The 17,700-nt window shown below is 42.9% G+C and overlaps 1 protein-coding gene across 5 annotated transcripts in view; it reads right to left on the bottom strand.

The window, feature by feature from the left end:
• The window catches only part of celsr2 (cadherin, EGF LAG seven-pass G-type receptor 2), a 229,031-nt gene that overhangs the window by 142,948 nt on the left and 68,383 nt on the right, over positions 1-17,700 (bottom strand). For all 5 annotated transcript variants that reach the window (XM_068007462.1, XM_068007464.1, XM_068007463.1 and 2 more), the window contains exon 2: positions 11,841-12,479. In XM_068007462.1, coding sequence (XP_067863563.1) covers positions 11,841-12,479 — 639 coding nt within the window. The remainder of the gene's footprint in view (positions 1-11,840; positions 12,480-17,700) is intronic.

The raw sequence follows: 17,700 nt of genomic DNA on the forward strand, positions 1-17,700 counted from the left end.
CAGTCTCAAAATGCTCGACTGATAAACTGTCTATTAGACCGGAGCAGTGATTTGTCTAAGTGAAGTTCATCCAGTTAGTTTGACTGGAACAAATGCTTGCAGAAAAAGAAGTGTCCTTTGTTAAAGCCACCAACTACACTTGTGTGGTTCCTATGGTTTTCCTCAAGACTTTCCCAGGGCTTTGCATTATATTCCAGCTTGGTGATTTTGACAGGCACAGCAAGCAATGCTTAACTAGGTCAACATGCCAGCCAGAGCAAAATGCACAGATTTCATAGCAAAAAAATTCTTTGTTTGAGAAAACCAGTGTTCCCACAGATGCACAACTGTTGTTATCAAGCTTGACCTGCACTAAACCGAAAGGTCACATTTTAATAATCCTACTATTTCTTAATCAACAGTACAGTAGCTGGATTTAAAAGCTATTAAAAATCAAACCTTCAGAGCAACCTTTGGAGGCAGGTCATTGGATAGCCAAATATTAGGCTCTCAAGTCTGAATTCTAGCTGAAACGGACATTCACCTCCAACAGCTCTCAGTTAGCAAGTGTGACCAGTTTTCAACCAGACAGCTAGGGAAAGTGCTGATTGGTGGCAGAATTATTCATCTCAAAGATGGGGAATGGGGAGGGGAGGGAGAAAAAGATAAGTCCGACTCCACAGAACTGCACCTTCCATCAGTCTATCATGCAACATTATTTCCAGGGAATAAGTTATAGGAATAGTCATCAATTGGTTCTGGAAGAGCCAAGTGCTACTCTTATCATGATGCCTCATGTTGACAGCATGTGAAAGTGATATTATATGATGGAATTATGCATCAAGTCTCATCACTGTCGTGCAGGGAATTCTACAGCCCTGTCTATCCCATTCTCTGATACAGGAAACAAAATGATGACAAAATGCAATAATGGAAACAGTGTTAAAATATTTGAATTTCACACCAACTCGTTCAACAAAGCATAAGAAGAAATTCTATAGTTTTTTTTGACAGGACAATGCCAATAGTTGATACTGGATGTCAGGAATTTAGGTTTTAAGAAAAAGTTAACAAAGTTGAGCTTGTTCACTCGGAGCAGACCTTTGAAGTGACCTATTTGTTGTTTTCAAGCTTATGAAAGGAATTGTTCTAGGAACTGATCTAAGCAAATTATCGACTTTGGTGAAGAGCTAAAATACCAAGAAAACGAGTTAAAAACTACAATATAAAGAGTAAAAAGGGAAGTCAGGTGGAACTTTTATCCCAACAAAGAACAATAAGAGTTGTGGAATAAATGACCAGGGAAGGCCACTGTATCAGGCACTGTAAAAGGATTCAGCAAATAATTTGCTGTTTTTTTTAAACAGGGATGAAAGGGTATGAGGAGATGGTGAGATGCCACAGTTGATAACTATCAAAAAGGATGGACTTGTTGGAACTCACTGCTTTTTCTTTCCCTAAAAATTATTTTGTTTTTATAGGAAGTATAAATACATTCACATCAAAAATATTTTTTTATTTAAAGGGACCTTTCATGCTCCCTCATTGGCCTAATTGGTAAAGGCACTGTCCAGTGTATAATGAACCAATCCAGACCAGACGATATTAGGTTCGATTCCCGGCCTGTGCTGGGTTAGCTGATCAGCTGACCTTAGTGAAAGTAGGAAATGGATTGCTATAGTTAACCTCAGTGTCCCTGGGGCAAAGTTCAGCAAGAGTATCCAATCCTGATTGCTAGCCAGTGACTTCCACTGACACAGAGAATTGTGAGACTGTGGAATTCACTTCCAGAGTTATTGGATAAGGCAGGAAGTATGGGGGCGATTTTAACCCTACCTAGCCATTGGAAACCGGATGGGCAGGCAGTTAAAATCACCCAGGTTATCTACTCACCCTCCAGCCATTGGGATCCCAATATCCGCAATTTTGACTCAGGATTCTGGACTGGCGGCTAAGCCACCTGCTCAAAGCTGGATGGGTCCTCACTGACCTTTGCAGATCGGGGTCCAATGATGTCACCGGGTCCCGACTGCTATTTTAACGCCGTCCTGAGCGAGGAAGCTGCTGCAGCTTTCCCACCAGGTAAAGTCAAGCGAGAAGATGATCTGGGATCAGAAAGGGCCATTTAAGGTAAGTATTTTTTTATTTTCCTTGTGAGGCCAGCAGGAGTCGGCATGCTCCTTTGGGCCCCATAAGGCAAGTTTAAGCTTTCCCTGCTCCCACCCACCTTTTCATCCCACAAGACTCTCCTGGAAACCCCTTCCCCATGCCTACCTGCATGTCAGTGGGCAGCCATGGGCTGTCCAATATTCCACAGGCTGGTATTGAGGCCCAGGAGTTAAAGTAGCCTGGGCCTGTTTTCTGCTGTAGCAGGTGAGTTTCTAACTTAACCCATCAGCCCAAAAATCGGGCCCTATGCCAGCATTCAAGATGAAATTGGATAGATGGATGAAGGAAAAGGGGTTGAAGGGTTATGGGAACAGGATGAGTAAACGTACTTAGAACTAAATGCTCATATTATAGATAAACGCCAACACGGACAAATGGCCTTTTTACATGTTGTGACTTCTATGTATTCCTGTGTAAGTGAATAAATATGAACATTAGACAAGGCCGGGATCTTGCTTGGTTGTAATGCCTCTGGAGCCAAAGTGCCTGCCAGCATTCACTGTCACACATGAAGAATGATTGTGTAGGCAAGGTATCAGAAGCAGGTAGCCATGGAACCATACCCCAGTGTATGTTAGTGCCTGCAAGTGAAAGAAAATGAGGGGAATAAAGCAAACCTTCCTTAAAGCTAGTTACCAATCTGCTCCCACTGGACTGTACCCACCAGGAACACACAGCAGGAAATTATGCACCCCCGACTCATGATTGCTGATCTATTCATTTTAACAGTTGGAAAATCATGGGCTGGGGATGTACAAATTCCCAATATGTCTTCCCAGTTGATGTAATTCTGCACCAGAAGTACTAAAAACAGGAAATCTCCCCTTTCTGCATTTAATATCTATTCTACTGTTCATTTATCCACAACTCAGCCTACTTTAATGATTTTCTAACTGTGCGTTTGTTTTGCTTTTGGTACCATCATTGTCACAGTTCTGATTTTAAGTTTGGCTTGATTTCAATAAAGCTGTGAAGAGACTCCACCCCCCAACTTGTACTTTGCATCATGGCTAACATAGTTTTACAGGGCCCACAACATTCTACTGTCAAGACTGAAGAATATGGTACACCATCTGATAGATCCATCAAGATGACCCTGCGCACCAGCTAAGACTGAAGTATGAGTGGAAGGCAGCCTCAAATCCATTGGTTTCAAACCCTATACTATTCCATAACTGTTTACATTGACAATGATGAATAGCTACCCTAAGACAAAGTATTTTTTCCTGCAGCTAATATTTATTAATGTCATAATCATTCCCAAACAGTAGGACCCAGGGAAAAAAAAAAGGTTGAGGTCTATGAAGGGAAACTCTACATCATAATAATAGGCTTACGCTGTCCATTGCATTCTTTCAGTATCCTACCATGCAAAAAAAGTGCATGGTTCTTAGATTTCTTTTGAAGGGAAAATAAATTGCTGACCATATATATATAAAAAAAAATTCAAACAAGCTTCTCTGTTCACAATGACAGTGGGGGTGATTTTATCCCACCCTTCCTGGTGGGAATGGGGTGGCCACAGAGTTAAAATCACCTCCTAAAACATACAGCCCCATTTCCACTCGATTTCTTCCTCCTGCCTGCCACTATTTTAACTCAGCCTGTTTTTTAGGTAGCCAAGAAGCCTGCCTGATGCAGGTAGAAGTCTCATTAATACATGTAAATTGGGATCCTATGATGTCATTTGGACTCCAATAGAATTTTAACTGCCGATTGAGTGGGTGCCCACCCCACTCAGTGAAACCTGGGTCTGTAGGAACAAGAGGCTCTGTAAGGTAAGTGTCAAACTTTCTCTTGTCGGGTCAGGAGAAGCAGGAGTGCTCCTCCGGGCCCCATAACAAAAGTTTGGCCCCTGCACCCGCCCCCCACCTCTTCCCACTCGCGAGACCTTGCTGAAATCCCTCCCGTGGCTCAACTGAGTGCCAGTAGGCAGCCTCCGACTACCCAATCTCTCACAGCCGGTCAGCTACCTCTTTCTACCTATTTCGGGTGAGCAGCTGATCGGTAGATGTATACGAGGCTCGGGAGTTAAAATAGACCAGGCCTCCAATTGATGAGCTCGGGCAGGTTTGATGCTTGCCTTGCTCCCGGCCAGCTGAAACATGCTCCCAGTTACAATCCCCCACAGTGTCTAATATTTTTTTAAAAGGAAGTCACTTTTGTGAGCTGCAGGGACTGCACGATGTCTCTGCTCCCTCCTTCTCCCATGCAACCTGAGTGGTTCCATTGAAAACAATAGAGGCAAGACTTCAGAATGAGCCATGAGCAATCCAGAGTTGCCGCCCCGTGAAAAGCATATTACTGCCAGGTACTCTGTATCCCTAGTGGTAACACAGTTTTCCTTGTTTGGACTCTCATTGGGATGCATGGTATTGAATATACAGATCAATTAAGCCGCAGTTTTGATGCCTGGTTTGTGCTATGTTAGCTGATCTCAGCTGATACAGTGATAGGCACACAACAAACAACCTCACTGATCCTGAACCAGGGAGCGGGGAAAGTTAATGAGGCTTCCCACTCCTGATCGCTATCCAGCATCTCTGATAGAAAATACATATGTGTTGATGTCTGATGAAAGGGTAGATCAGGCCCGATTGTGTCCCGTCTCCCGTCCCACTCCCACTGAATAGCCTGCTGACATTCACCATCTAGGCTACACATGAAGAATGCCTTACTTGAGTGAAGTACCAGTGGACAGCTAGCATAATTGGAGCCATACATCAGCAGAACAGAGAAATAAGAAAATAGGGGTGGAAGTATTTCTACATTTCAGAGGACATTCTGTAAAGAAGTCCACAAATACTGTGAGCATAAAAGGGCATTTTTGTACGTGAATGATTGTCTCTCAAACACATTTCTATTCTGTCATTTAAACAGTCATGAAATTCAATTTTTAAAAAGTTTCAAAAGCCTATTTTGATGTATAAAATTTAAAACTGAAACAATTTGTTTCATCATCCATTGATAAAACTATGTAAACAGTGCTGCTAACCAGGGTCTGACACCTGCTACCATCGGAACAAACAGTTATTAAACAGACCTTGTGCTCTTCTCCAATTGGTTGAAAGATCAGCAATGCATGCGGGGAATTGCAATCTGATCAAGGCTTCGGTCTTGTTCATGTAATTTGATCACAACCACCAGCATGCAGCAAAGGTTGTAAAAGGTAAAAATAATTAGTTGATATTAAAATTCCAGAGTTTCCAACCTTCACATGTCCTACCCTAACTCAAACATAGTTCTTTTTACTCGCCCACTTATAGAGTCTTACTCTCCTTTGACTAATCCCTACTTGCCCCCACTATATGCCATCATTTATTTCTAAGTTTGAATACACTGCAATTCAGAAATAAATTATCTTCAGACGTTTAAGACTTTGTGTCCTCGGGTCCTGAACTAAACATGCTGTTCTAGAAGCGTGCCACTGATTGTTGTCATAGAGATAGGGAGTTATGACAACAGGCTTGCTGCTGTTACTGTCTGTCTGGACACACTGCTAAGCCTGTTATTTTTCATGGATGAGGCTTGCTAGTGAACTGGTTAGAATACAGTGTGACATCGCATAATCGTTATAACAGTTTCCACAACCAAAACTTCTTGTAAACACTCAGCAAGTCAGGCAGCATCTATGGAGAGAGGGTTAACGTTTCTAGTCTATGACCCTAGTTCTGACGTTAACCCTACCTTCTTCACTCTACAGACGGTGCCTGAGCTGCTGAGTGTTTCCAGCATTTTCTGGTTTTATTTCAGTTTTCCAACATCTGCAGTATTTAGCTTTCTGTTTTAAATTTCTTGTCGTGTACAACCAAATATTGAATTATGGGTATGGACGCGTGTTAGGCAAGCTAATATACCTAAATATCTAATTAGTTTTTCAACTTTCTCACTGACTTATTTTGAGGGAATTACAATAAGCTTCTTCTTGCACCCTAGAGAGTTCATATAATTTGTAAATGACAAGAAATAGTTTGAGGCCATTATTTCAAATTGAAGTCTTTATCTGGTAAAGACTGGTATCAGAATGATGAAATAACCTTGGAAATTGTCCAAGGTAAGTGTCATGGTTGCTATAGAGCTCTTCCATACATTCTATTCTTCTGAACTAGAAACACTGGTCAGTGAACTGGGTTTTCCCTTTAAAATGAGCTGGAGTGACAGCTATCCATTCCATTATATCTGCCATGTTTGTTTAGCAAATGAATCTTTGCCCAAAATAAATTTCAAGTGTGAAATTAGGAAAGAGAGTAGAATTTTTAAAATGAAAACTGTAACATATTCCAGTATCAATCAGCACTGTAATGTTTCAAGAATTTTATCTATTCAGCCTGGAAGGGATTTTTCATTTAAAATAATGATATTTCGAATATATAGTCACGTTCAGGTTACAAAGGGTAGAGTTCCAGCAGACGTTTCTAGCCCAATAGCAATAAGCCTGGAGCCACTGAAACAAAGTTTGACTAAGAATTTTGATGGGCTCTTGGATGAGAAATGGGTTCGAATGGTTATCTTTATCAGTTTTGAGACAATGGGGGGGGGATCATTAGCACATTCCAGAGATGTCAGAATGACAGAGAGTCTCACAAGTTAGTTCAACAATTCTGCCTTGTAAAGTGAGGTGGGTCCATATCAAAGAACAAAGTCAACATCATTTATTACTTGGATGTTTCAGGGTGTGATAGGAAACAGGTAAGTCTTGCCGTGACATCAGTTTTCTGTTAATTCACATATTGCATGCAAAATAAGCCAGTTTTCTGGTTTACAATTGGCCTCATCTCACCCGAGTACTTTTTAGTCTGCTGTCCAAAAGATAGAAGAAATGCATGTGGGAGCACGTGCAAGATCACAGTGTCCGATACACCTGAGGGATCTTACTGTTACAGGCCCTGGGTCACGTATTATTGAACTAAATATTAAGTAAAAATGGTACTCTACAGACCATAAGGGTCACAGAGGCCCTGATATTAGTGGGGAGGCAGGATGGCAACGGAGGGGTGATTGGGCGTGTGGGTAACCCGCCCAATAAAATCTGTCTGTTTACCATGCAATCGGGGGTCAATTGGAGCCGCTTAACGTGGCTTCCGGGTTTGCCGTCCAAAAGCTGCACAGCGGGCGGACTGCGCACCCGCATCACAGGCTGTCAGCTGGAGGAGCTCTATTTAAAGGGGCAGTCCTCCAATGGCTGCTCCTGGAGCAAACACCCACACACCACAATGGAGCAGCACAGGGGAAAGGCTGCTCCTAAATTTAGCGATGCCTCACTCCAGGTGATACTGGATGGGGTGAGGAGGAGGTGGGATGTCTTCCACTCGGCGGACGGGAGTAAGTGGCCTGCCTCTGCCACCAAGAAGGACTGGCTCGAGGTGGCAGAGGAGGTCACCAGCAGCAGCAGCATCTCCCACACCTGGATCCATGGCAGGAAGCGATTCAATGACCTAACTAGGTTAGCCAAAGTGAGTACACTTACTCATTCTCCTACATTCTGCCTTCCACATCACCACCCCCACCCCCCAACTCATTCTGCACTGCCAACACTGCACTATCACATCACTCTCCACACCCACAAAAGGCTCATCCTCAACTTACCTGCACTTCCTCACCTCCCCATTAGTCACCCCACCACCACCACTCAACCCAATCCTCATACAATGCCATGGCTCTGTCTCATACTCACCCTCTGAGGCATCTCTTTCACGGTCAGCCGCAACCAAACCAATGCATTCATCGGTTGGCCACGTCACCATCACTCACTCATGCGTCTGTATTTCTCCCCTTATAGGAGAAGAGAGCCCAGAATGCACGGGAGAAGGCGAGGACCAGAGGTGGGCCATAAGAGATCATCGTCCTCACAGACGCGGAGCAGGAGGCGTTGGAGCTGAGCTCCACCCTCGAGTGCCTGTCTGTCGGGGATGCTGAGACTGGGACCCGACAAACTTCTGGTGGCAGAACTTTAACATTCAGCACGCACAATATGAATTGATGTTAACATGCCTTGCCATCTTCAGCACCTCAGAATGCTCATCGCAACATGACACATCTGTGATCATGCTTAATATTGCCTTCTATTCTCTTACAGGGCCTTCAGCAACCGCTGTGACGTCAGAGGGCGATTCCTCAGAGGACCTGCCGGCCTTAGAGGGTGCACCATCACATCTGAGTGAGCCATCCACCAGCGCAGATACTCTCACCTCGGTGGGTCCTAGTCCACAGATAGTTGGGGTTGCACATGGTGAGTTACCGCACACGTGAGCATGAGCAGAAACTGGTGGCAGGGGCAGCTGTGGAGAGGTGTGAGGACTGGGCTCTTCACACTGTCTGATGTTAGGAGAACCGTTCACATATCAGTGACTCCCTGGCCTCAAGAGCAGACAGGTGAACTGCTGTTTTGCCCATGGGCTGCTCCTGCTCCTCCTCCTCCTCCTCAATGTGGGTGGCAGATGTGAATAGGGCCTCCTCAAGCGGCACCCCACTCTGTTGTGCAGGACACAACACACAACTATAATGCGTCCCGCTCTGTCTGATGCGTATTGAAGCAATCCCCCAGAATGATCAAGGCACCTGAAGCACATCTTGAGCAGCCCTATAGCATTCTCAATTGTAGACCTGGTAGCGATGTGGCTGTCGTTATATCAAAGCTGTTGGTCGGTGATGGGCTTCCTCAGAAATGTCATGAGCCATGTGTGCAGGGGGTAGCCCTTGTCCCCGAGGAGCCAGCCCTTGAGGGTGTTCGGTGCGTGGAAGAGGAGCGGGATGTTGGATTCCCAGAGGATGAAGGAATCGTGGCAGCTGCCAGGGTATCTGGCACACATGTGAAGGAATCTCTTGCTGTGGTCACAAACGTGCTGAGTGTTAATGGAGTGATAGCCCTTTCTGTTGATGAACAGTCCTGGCTTGTGTGGAGGTGCTCGTATTGCTATATGGGTGCAATCGATTACACCCTGCACCCGTGAGAAGCCAGCCACAGTGTGAAATCCCACTGCCCTCTCCGTCTGGCTGAAGTCGTCCATGGGGAAGTTGATGTAGTGCGAGGCCCTGTGAAACATGCAGTCGATGACCTGCCTTATGCAGACGACTGAGAGACCCCGGCGATGTTCCTGGTGGCACCGTGGAATGATCCGGAAGCGAAGAAGTTGAGGGCAGTGGTGACTTTGACAGCGACAGGGACGGAGATGCTGCTCGGCCCAGCCGGGAGCAGCTCGGCATGAAGGAGGCCGCAGATGTCAGCGACTACCTGGTGACTGACTCTGAGCCTCCGTACGCACTGCTCCCCAGAGAGAGGTCCAGGAAGCTGAACCTCGGTCTGTAGACCCTGTTGCGAGGGTAGTGCCTCCTGCGACGTCACTCTCTCTGTTGTTGTCCTCTGTGCTCTTGTGCAGGTGCATGTGGCGCAGCACTGCGTTGTGGAGCTCCACGTGGCGGAGGTGGACTCCATGCCTGGCGAGGCTGGTGATGTTGCCTGTCCTTGGATGTAGTGATGAATGCAGCCCTGGCGCCCCCCCATCCTGACTGTGAGAGTTTGAGGGGGTCCATAAAGTAGTTAAATATGTTTGAACAGCAGAGTTTTGGGTGGAAAGTGAGAATTTTGAACGAAAACACAAAGGTCTTGCAGCCAAAACTTTGTCTAATGTGACAGAGTGCCCTGCTGCAATAAATGACGTTTTCTCCCCACCTGTCAAATAAGCATTTGCATCTCCCACTGGCTGCTGGCTGAAACATGTCTGTTGCAACAGGGAGTGTTTCCCACAGCATGGGAAACATGCTGAGGATGCTTCAAAATCACACCCCTGCCAAATGTCAAGTCAATCAAGTAGTTCAAGTACCTCAACTATCAGGCAAACTATGCAAATTATCATCCTGCTGGCTTTAATTGCCGGTGGGATTTCCGCATTCGGGAGCTGGGCTCTGAACCCGCTCGACCATTGAGCTATTTTCAAAGCCCCCCACCCCCAATGCACCGCTCCTTCACCCGAAAATCGGCTCCAGAGTCGTTGTACAGGACTGACTGGCAATGCTGAAACCAAGAGAATATCTAGTGCAGGTCTAACATTTGTAACAACTGGGGATGTAAGGGGAGAAAACTGGTGAAGGAAAATAAACACATTATGAAAAGCCAGCTTACTGCAGAGTGAACCTATCTTTTCTTGAATGGTAATCCTTGTTGCCTCAATTTGCATTCGATTATTGCAGTTTTATGCAATGGGTCTACCATCAAATAAAACTGGATTGCGATTACCCAAGAATAAGAATCTCACAGCTGTGCCATCAATCACAGCCAAAAGATGAAACAATCATGTAATGACACAATGTATCACCAATTTTTAAGTTTAGAAGGGAGGAAAGATTTTAATGTTCTACCACAAATGCTGGCTTCCTCAATAGGCAGCCACTTTTGTGCTGTTTCTGAGGTTGAGGTGCTTTGCTCCACAGGGCTTCAATTGATCCGCTTGTACTGAAAATAGTACATCTGTGTTTCCCAAAGTTGGTTAAGGCGTTGAGTAGCTGAGCCTTACAGACTAGGAAGTTCCCAAGTTGTGTCCTGAGTTAGCTGATCTTAGCCAGGCAGCAATAGGGGTGCAGCAATTGTACACAGTACTCCTTGGCCGAGAGTGGGGGAAGGAACAAAAATCAATTGGCCAGGGTTCCCTGCCGGAAGACCTCTGCTGGAAACTATGGACGCTATGTATTGACAAGATTGGACTTGGCTGTGATGTCCCCAACATTCAACTAGCCTGTCGATACTCACTATCTAAGTTCGCAATGAAGATTGGACACTAGGGTGAGGTATTAGATGGCAACCGATGCTTGCGGACCTGTACCCAGCAAGGAATCATTACCTTCAGGATTGGATGAAGGAAGAATATTACTGGGGAACAGAGAGGAAAACTCAAACACAGGCCCAAAAGACTTTTCCTACTTTCCTGAAGTCTACTTAGCCGATTGTTGGTGGTGGAATCATAAGTTTGGCAAATCTACTGTCAAAAATGGCAAATTAAGGAAAAATTACTCCTTCACATATACACAGCAATGCTTCTGTAATTTTTAAAAAAATCATATTCTAACCTAAGTAAATGATACAGTGAAGCACTTAGGAAAAAATGAAGTTAAATATGATTTCATCTTATCAGGCCTCTTGCGATTTTTGGTTTTATAATGAAAATTAATAAAGAAAATGCTAAACTGTCTTAGCAAATTAAATATGGTACTGTAAGCTACATTCTCTAATTGTGCTAAAGACATCTAATGGCAGTTAATGGATGAAGTACCAACATAACAGTTTTCTGATACCACTATGAATTGTTTTTTAAAAACATTGTCATGCAAACAATGTATACTTTGTTGTTAACCAATAAGATTTAAGACTTGATTTTAAGCTACTGAAGCTCTTGCTTGCCTAGTTATTGCATTAACATGTCTTGTAGTATGGGATGGATATCAGGGAAGTGGGAGTTAAATGGCTCTAGGTTAAACAATAAACATGATTTGACCTAAACTGTGATACTTTAAATTGTACTGAACAGAAATGAAAACTAGCAGGTAAATGACAACTGGCTCCATCATTGGATTTCTGGGGCTATGGCAAACAACATCATAACAGCTGTGGCAATGTTACATGAAGCATTCAAACAGAACCTGTTTTCCCATGTTCATGTAACCTGGACTGATGAGTAAAAGTGTACATGCTCGGAACTCACCTGTGTAGTCTTCATGGCACTCACAGGTATATCCTCCTTCTCTACTCCGACAAATCCCATTGTTTCCACAGGGGTTTGAGTAACAGAGGTCAATTTCTGTTTCACAGTAGTCTCCAGTAAACCCTGCTGGGCACCTACACCTCAAGCCATTTATCGGATGGATGGGACGAAACAAGATGGTATCCGAGGCGATGAACGGGGCGGAGCTGTCAAACTTCAAGACAGACACACACTTCATGTAATTCTCACAAGGTTCCCGGAGGCAAATATTGTCATCAAATGGCAGCACCCTTTGGGTGGAGATGGCTGTCAGCAGAGTACGGTTGAGGTAAATCTGCTCCTGTAGGTCCTCAGAAGAGAAAAACTGATTGTGGGCCCCACCAGGCAACAAGACAGATAGACTGACATTGAGGATAGTGGCCCTTACATCCGTATCATTCTGTATGTTGAATATCACAATGTCCTCTTTTGTAGCAGATAATACAGTGGCCACTCCCTCAACAAACAAAGATAGGAGTGGAGAGAGAAACTTCTCTTGGGACATGTTCTCCAGGCGTAAAGTGATGCTGTTGCTCAACATTTCGTCAGTGATTATAGTGACCTGCAGTGTACACTGGGCTGTAACACTGTGAATACCATCTGAAAAACAAGGACAAAAAGCATTTTTACATAGGGCTTCTGCTATAATATACAAGCTCTTTCAATCAAGATTTTCTGAACAATATAGCTTATATATTTCAGTGAATGATAGTGTATGAACGCTTAGCCCGTTTATATGAATTCCTCTCACCCCCTTTTTAACAGAGGCATCAGTTAAACCCAATTAAAATAAATGGTTTACTGCTCCTTTGAAATTGAGGGGGAGAAGAACTTGGTAGAAGTGTATTAAATATTCATATCATAACATCACACATGCTAATTTACAGGCATTTAATTTTGCTGAAACCTGTAACCTTTATACCAGATATAGATTACAGCATCATACCTCTTTCTGTCAACCATCATCTTACCCCTCCCTTACTCTCTTTTAAAAAATTAGAAACTCCCATTTTGCCCCTGGAATAAACCCATCTGAATAACATCCCAGGCATTTTCATGAATGGTCAGGATTTAGAAAAAAATGCATATAATTTCTTAAATAATGATAGTCAGGATATGAATTGGAAAAGATAGGAGTGGGGAGAGAAACTTCTCTGGGGACATGTTCTCCAGACGTAAAGTGATGCTGTTGCTCAACATTTTGTCAGTGATTATAGTGACCTCTCCATTCCTCATCCATTACTTCTTGTATTAACAATAAAAGATTAGCATATATATGGATATATCTCATCATTTGATTATCAGTCACAAAAATCAATAAAACCTCAATTAAAATGAATCTCTTAGCATAGTCTATCCACAGGTACAGACATTGCATCAGTAATTTTCCTATTCTTCTTTCATAAATGTGAAGAGGCTCATAACTCACAAAGTCTACTGGCATAAGGAAGTTATGAAAGCCTCTTTCTAGCGTGACTGACCAACAGAGGATGCTTTAGACCGTTTTATTGTTCCCCAGCATTGATGTAATTTATTATTTTATATTGTAGCCCAAGGGAGCAGAATTGAATGAAAAGTTTAGAATGGAGAATTTTCAAATAATGGCCCAGACTTTGCTGGATCAGGGCATCTCGCGGTGTGCCCAGTTAGTTAGGCATTTTCCCTTACCCTTCAGCTCAAAAATTTTTTGCCCTGCAAGTTGCTGAAAGTGCAGTTAATGGGGCATCTGGGACCTTGGTGAACGACAGGACCAACAATCTATCTCATTAAGCAATGAGGTTAAAGGATTGAGAAAGAAACAGAGCAATGGCGGAGAAGGAAATAGGGTAAATTAGAGTCAAATCAGGTACAGAAAGAGAACTAAAGAGAGGGAAAGAAAGACTGGATTAAGAGAGAGAAAAAAAGAAACAAAGGAAAAGTAAGTAAAAAAATTAAAACATTTTAAATTTTAAAAATCGCTAAGAACAATTTACTACCTGCAGGAATGAGACTCCACAGTTTTAATTGTTCCCTTTCTGGGCCGGAGAGGTTGAGTGGCATTGCAGGAACATAAATCCCATCATTAAAAATGTACTAGCCCGAACTTTCTACGGCGAGTTTAATTGGCAATTAATGCGCAAATGCAGCAATTTCTTGAAACTCACGGGGTGGTAGAGGGCCAGCTACCGTTTTTGCGAGGCTAACGGAGGAGTGGCGCAAATCGTCCAGCAACTTGGTGATTCACAATTCACGGAGTATCTCTTCCTTGCCATAAATTGCCGGACGGTTTATACATTAATAACGGCTTGCGCATTAAACCCGCTGTTATTTTGGCAGCAAAATCTGGTCGTATGTTAATTTATATGAGCATCAGCTGCTTATAAATGTATTTTTTGGTCTTCTGGTGGTTGATAAATGTAGTATCCAGTCCTACAAAGCAGAAGGTCACGCGTTTGATCCCTGGTTTGTGCTGAGTTAGGTGATTTCAATCAGGCTGCAGTATAATTGGCCTCAGTGCCTTGGGCTAACGGGGCAGAAAACAATTACGGTTCCCATTCCTGATTTCTATCCAGTGAGTCCTGCTGGAAACTGCACATGTGGTGACAATATCTGTCTTTGATATCCCCAATGGTAAAAATAGCCTGTCAACACTCATTGTCTAAGCTTGCAGTGAAAGAATGGCCAGTGGCCAAGATCTTGGAGTCTTAGCAGTTGTTATGGAACCATTTCGTATCACTACTTTCAGGAAAGGAGAGAGGAAAAGGATAGAAAATAAAGAAAAAAGAGTGTATACCCTACTATAACACAGTTGCCACCGTGTTCAAATATTTGCCTGAAATACATTCTGTATTAAGCACCACTATTACCCTCATGTGATTGTGCAATGAGGCAAAGAACTAGCATCATGTGATCTTTGTAAATACACTGATGTGTAGATATTACTGTTAACCAGAACCACAAACACAAATCGGCACCCAACATCAGGACATAATTGTTCCCAAAACAGAGCAGCAGCACAGTATATTCATTCAATTTTCTGTCAAATTGTCTTCCAAATCAAAAATGTGGAATATGTATTATGATAGCAATAAATGTAATAATTCTGGGCAATAACAGCTCTCATGAAAAGAAATAACACTTCCAATGTTAATCTGACACAGTGAAGACATTATGAGGGATTGCTAAAACTGCTTAATCTTTAGCTGGTTCCTCGTGAATGTCTGCTGTGTATTCAAATGCTTTTTTATTCAGATTTTCAAGATAAAAGTCAGTTTTATAAACCATGCTGAGCTTGGCAATTAAGTGGTTTCAGAATGTATCTCACTGTGTGAAAAATGAGGACATATTTCATATTTTTATTTGCTTGGAGGTGAACTATCACTTCCAATGAAATATTAACAATGAAGAAAGCTTTACAGAGTAGAAATAAATCTGCCACCCGCTGTACCAGCCCTGCCAATTCCCAGTTCAATGCCACTAACAACTCTATGGAACTGAGCTCTCTGGTTACACCTATTTTACGATCTGGGAGTCAGCAAATAATTAGGGATGTCAGCGGGTTGTCATTCAATTCCTCAAAGATATGTCGAGAGCAGGAATCAGCTTTTAAAGGACTATCTCTGCTGGGATTCTTAGATTATAATGCAAATTGTGTACTATGGCAAATTCTACCTGACAACAAAAGTACATAATGGATGAGTCATCAGCATTCCCTTAAAGGATGTTATCTGGGGAGAACAGAACACAGTGCCTTGAAAACTGTGAGCCCAATAAACTTAGAGTAAAACAATGAGTTCAGAAAAGAAAATCGAGACCCGCCGAATTCAGCTGAAGAGAAGCAATGATATAACAGGATTCTAACTGTTAGAAGGTTTTTTAAAACAATTTATTTATAAAATGTTTCCAGGAATAGAATCACAGCACAACATGAGCACACACAAAAGGCAAACAACCTTACATACCCAAGCAGGAAAGCCATCAGTCAAGGTAAAAACATTTAGATGGAGTATCCATTATTTAGATGGAGTATTCCCCACATTACAACGGTGACGACACTTCATAAATCACTTAATTGGCCGTAAAATGTTTTGGGACGTCCTGAGGTCATGAAAGGCGCTATATAAATGCAAGTCTTTCTTCCTTTTTTTAAAATCAAGATATCCCTGGAATCAATGTGGAGGACTCTGGAAGAATAAAGAGTACTGCGGAGCACAGCCAGTATAAGAAAAGTTATAGGAGACAAAAGGAACAATCGGAAAGAAAAACAGGGCAACCACCGAACAAAATGAGAAGAACAGAGTCCCATCATCACATGGAAAAGGAGAGGCAACCGCAACTACAAGAAAATGTAGTACTACTTGGGGTGGGGGAGGGGTTCAGGGTAGACCCACACTATAAATGGAGAAACAGAATGAATAGGAAGCCTGAGGAAGGGAAGCACAAAACTGGAGACGCCTACACTTTTACCAAAGGGAAAACATATCTATATCAAATTAGGGCGTCTCCCTGCAGTACAGTGAAAAATGCACAATATCCCATCATGAACGTCACCAAGTTGAGGTGGAAAGAATACACAAGTCTCTATGATTAGCTATCTTCCATAACCACTTGATCCAGATACAATGAAAAGGCGTATGAGCCTGATGCCTAACAACTGGAATGTATTGATGTGCAGCAGAGATCAACCAGGTGCCCCATACTGGAACCCAATGAGATTTCCATAAGAAGCCCGAGCACACAGTGAAGTAGATTGAATTCAACCAAAGGTTCTGTGATCACTTTAACTCCGTTCACAATCACAGATAATATCATGAACCAAGGACATGTCCATAAAATGCACAAGCTCGTCACATTCCCTCCTGCATATATTGGGAACGTGAACTTGGCAATTGTGCAGATGCACTAGTGGATGGTAGATCCTGCACAGAATATCAAGTTGCCTCTCGCACAGGTAGATAAATGAAGCCAGAAGACCAACTACAAATGTCACTCACAAACAGAATCCAGTAATAGAAAGAACTTACATTGTTGTAGCACCTTTCACGACCTTAGGACATCCCAAAGCGTTTTACAGCCAATTAATTACTTTTAAAATGAAGTCACTGTTGTAATGTAGGGAAATGCGGCAACCAATTTGCACACAGCAAGGTCCCACAAACAGCAATGAAATAAATGACCAAATAATCTGTTTTTGGTGGAATTGGTTGAGGGATAAATGGACACCGGGAGAACTCCCTTGCTCTTCTTCGAATAGTGTGAGTTGGCAAAGCTATGGCAGATGCAGTTCAATGTGGGCAAGTGTGAGGTCATCCACTTTGGAGGTATAAAAAATAAATCAGAGTATTTTCTAAATGGTGAAAAACTAGGCACTGTAGAGCAGCAAAGAGATTTGGGAGTCCAAGTACATAAATCATTTAAAACCAGTAGACAAGTACATAAAGCAATCAAAAAAGGCTAATGGAAGGTTGGCTTTTCTCTCAAGGGGGCTGGATTACAAAGGGGAAGAAGTTATACTTCAGTTGTATAAAGCCTTGGTCAGACCCCATCTGGAGTACTGCGCTCAGTTTTGGGCACCGCACTTCAGGAAGGTTATATTGGCCCAGGAGGGGGTGCAGATTCACCAGAATGATAGTGGATTAAATTATGAAGACTGGTTGCATAAACTTGGCTTATATTCCTTTGAGTATAAAAGATTGAGGGATGATCTGATCGAGGCATTTAAGATGTTAAAAAAATTCAATAGGATAGATAGAGAAACTATTTCCTCTTGTGGGGCAATCAAGAACGAGGGGACACAATCTTAAAATTAGAGCTAGGCCATTTAGGAGTGATTCAGGATGCA

This window comes from Heptranchias perlo, chromosome 27, assembly GCF_035084215.1.
Source record: "Heptranchias perlo isolate sHepPer1 chromosome 27, sHepPer1.hap1, whole genome shotgun sequence".
Lineage (NCBI taxonomy): Eukaryota > Metazoa > Chordata > Chondrichthyes > Hexanchiformes > Hexanchidae > Heptranchias > Heptranchias perlo.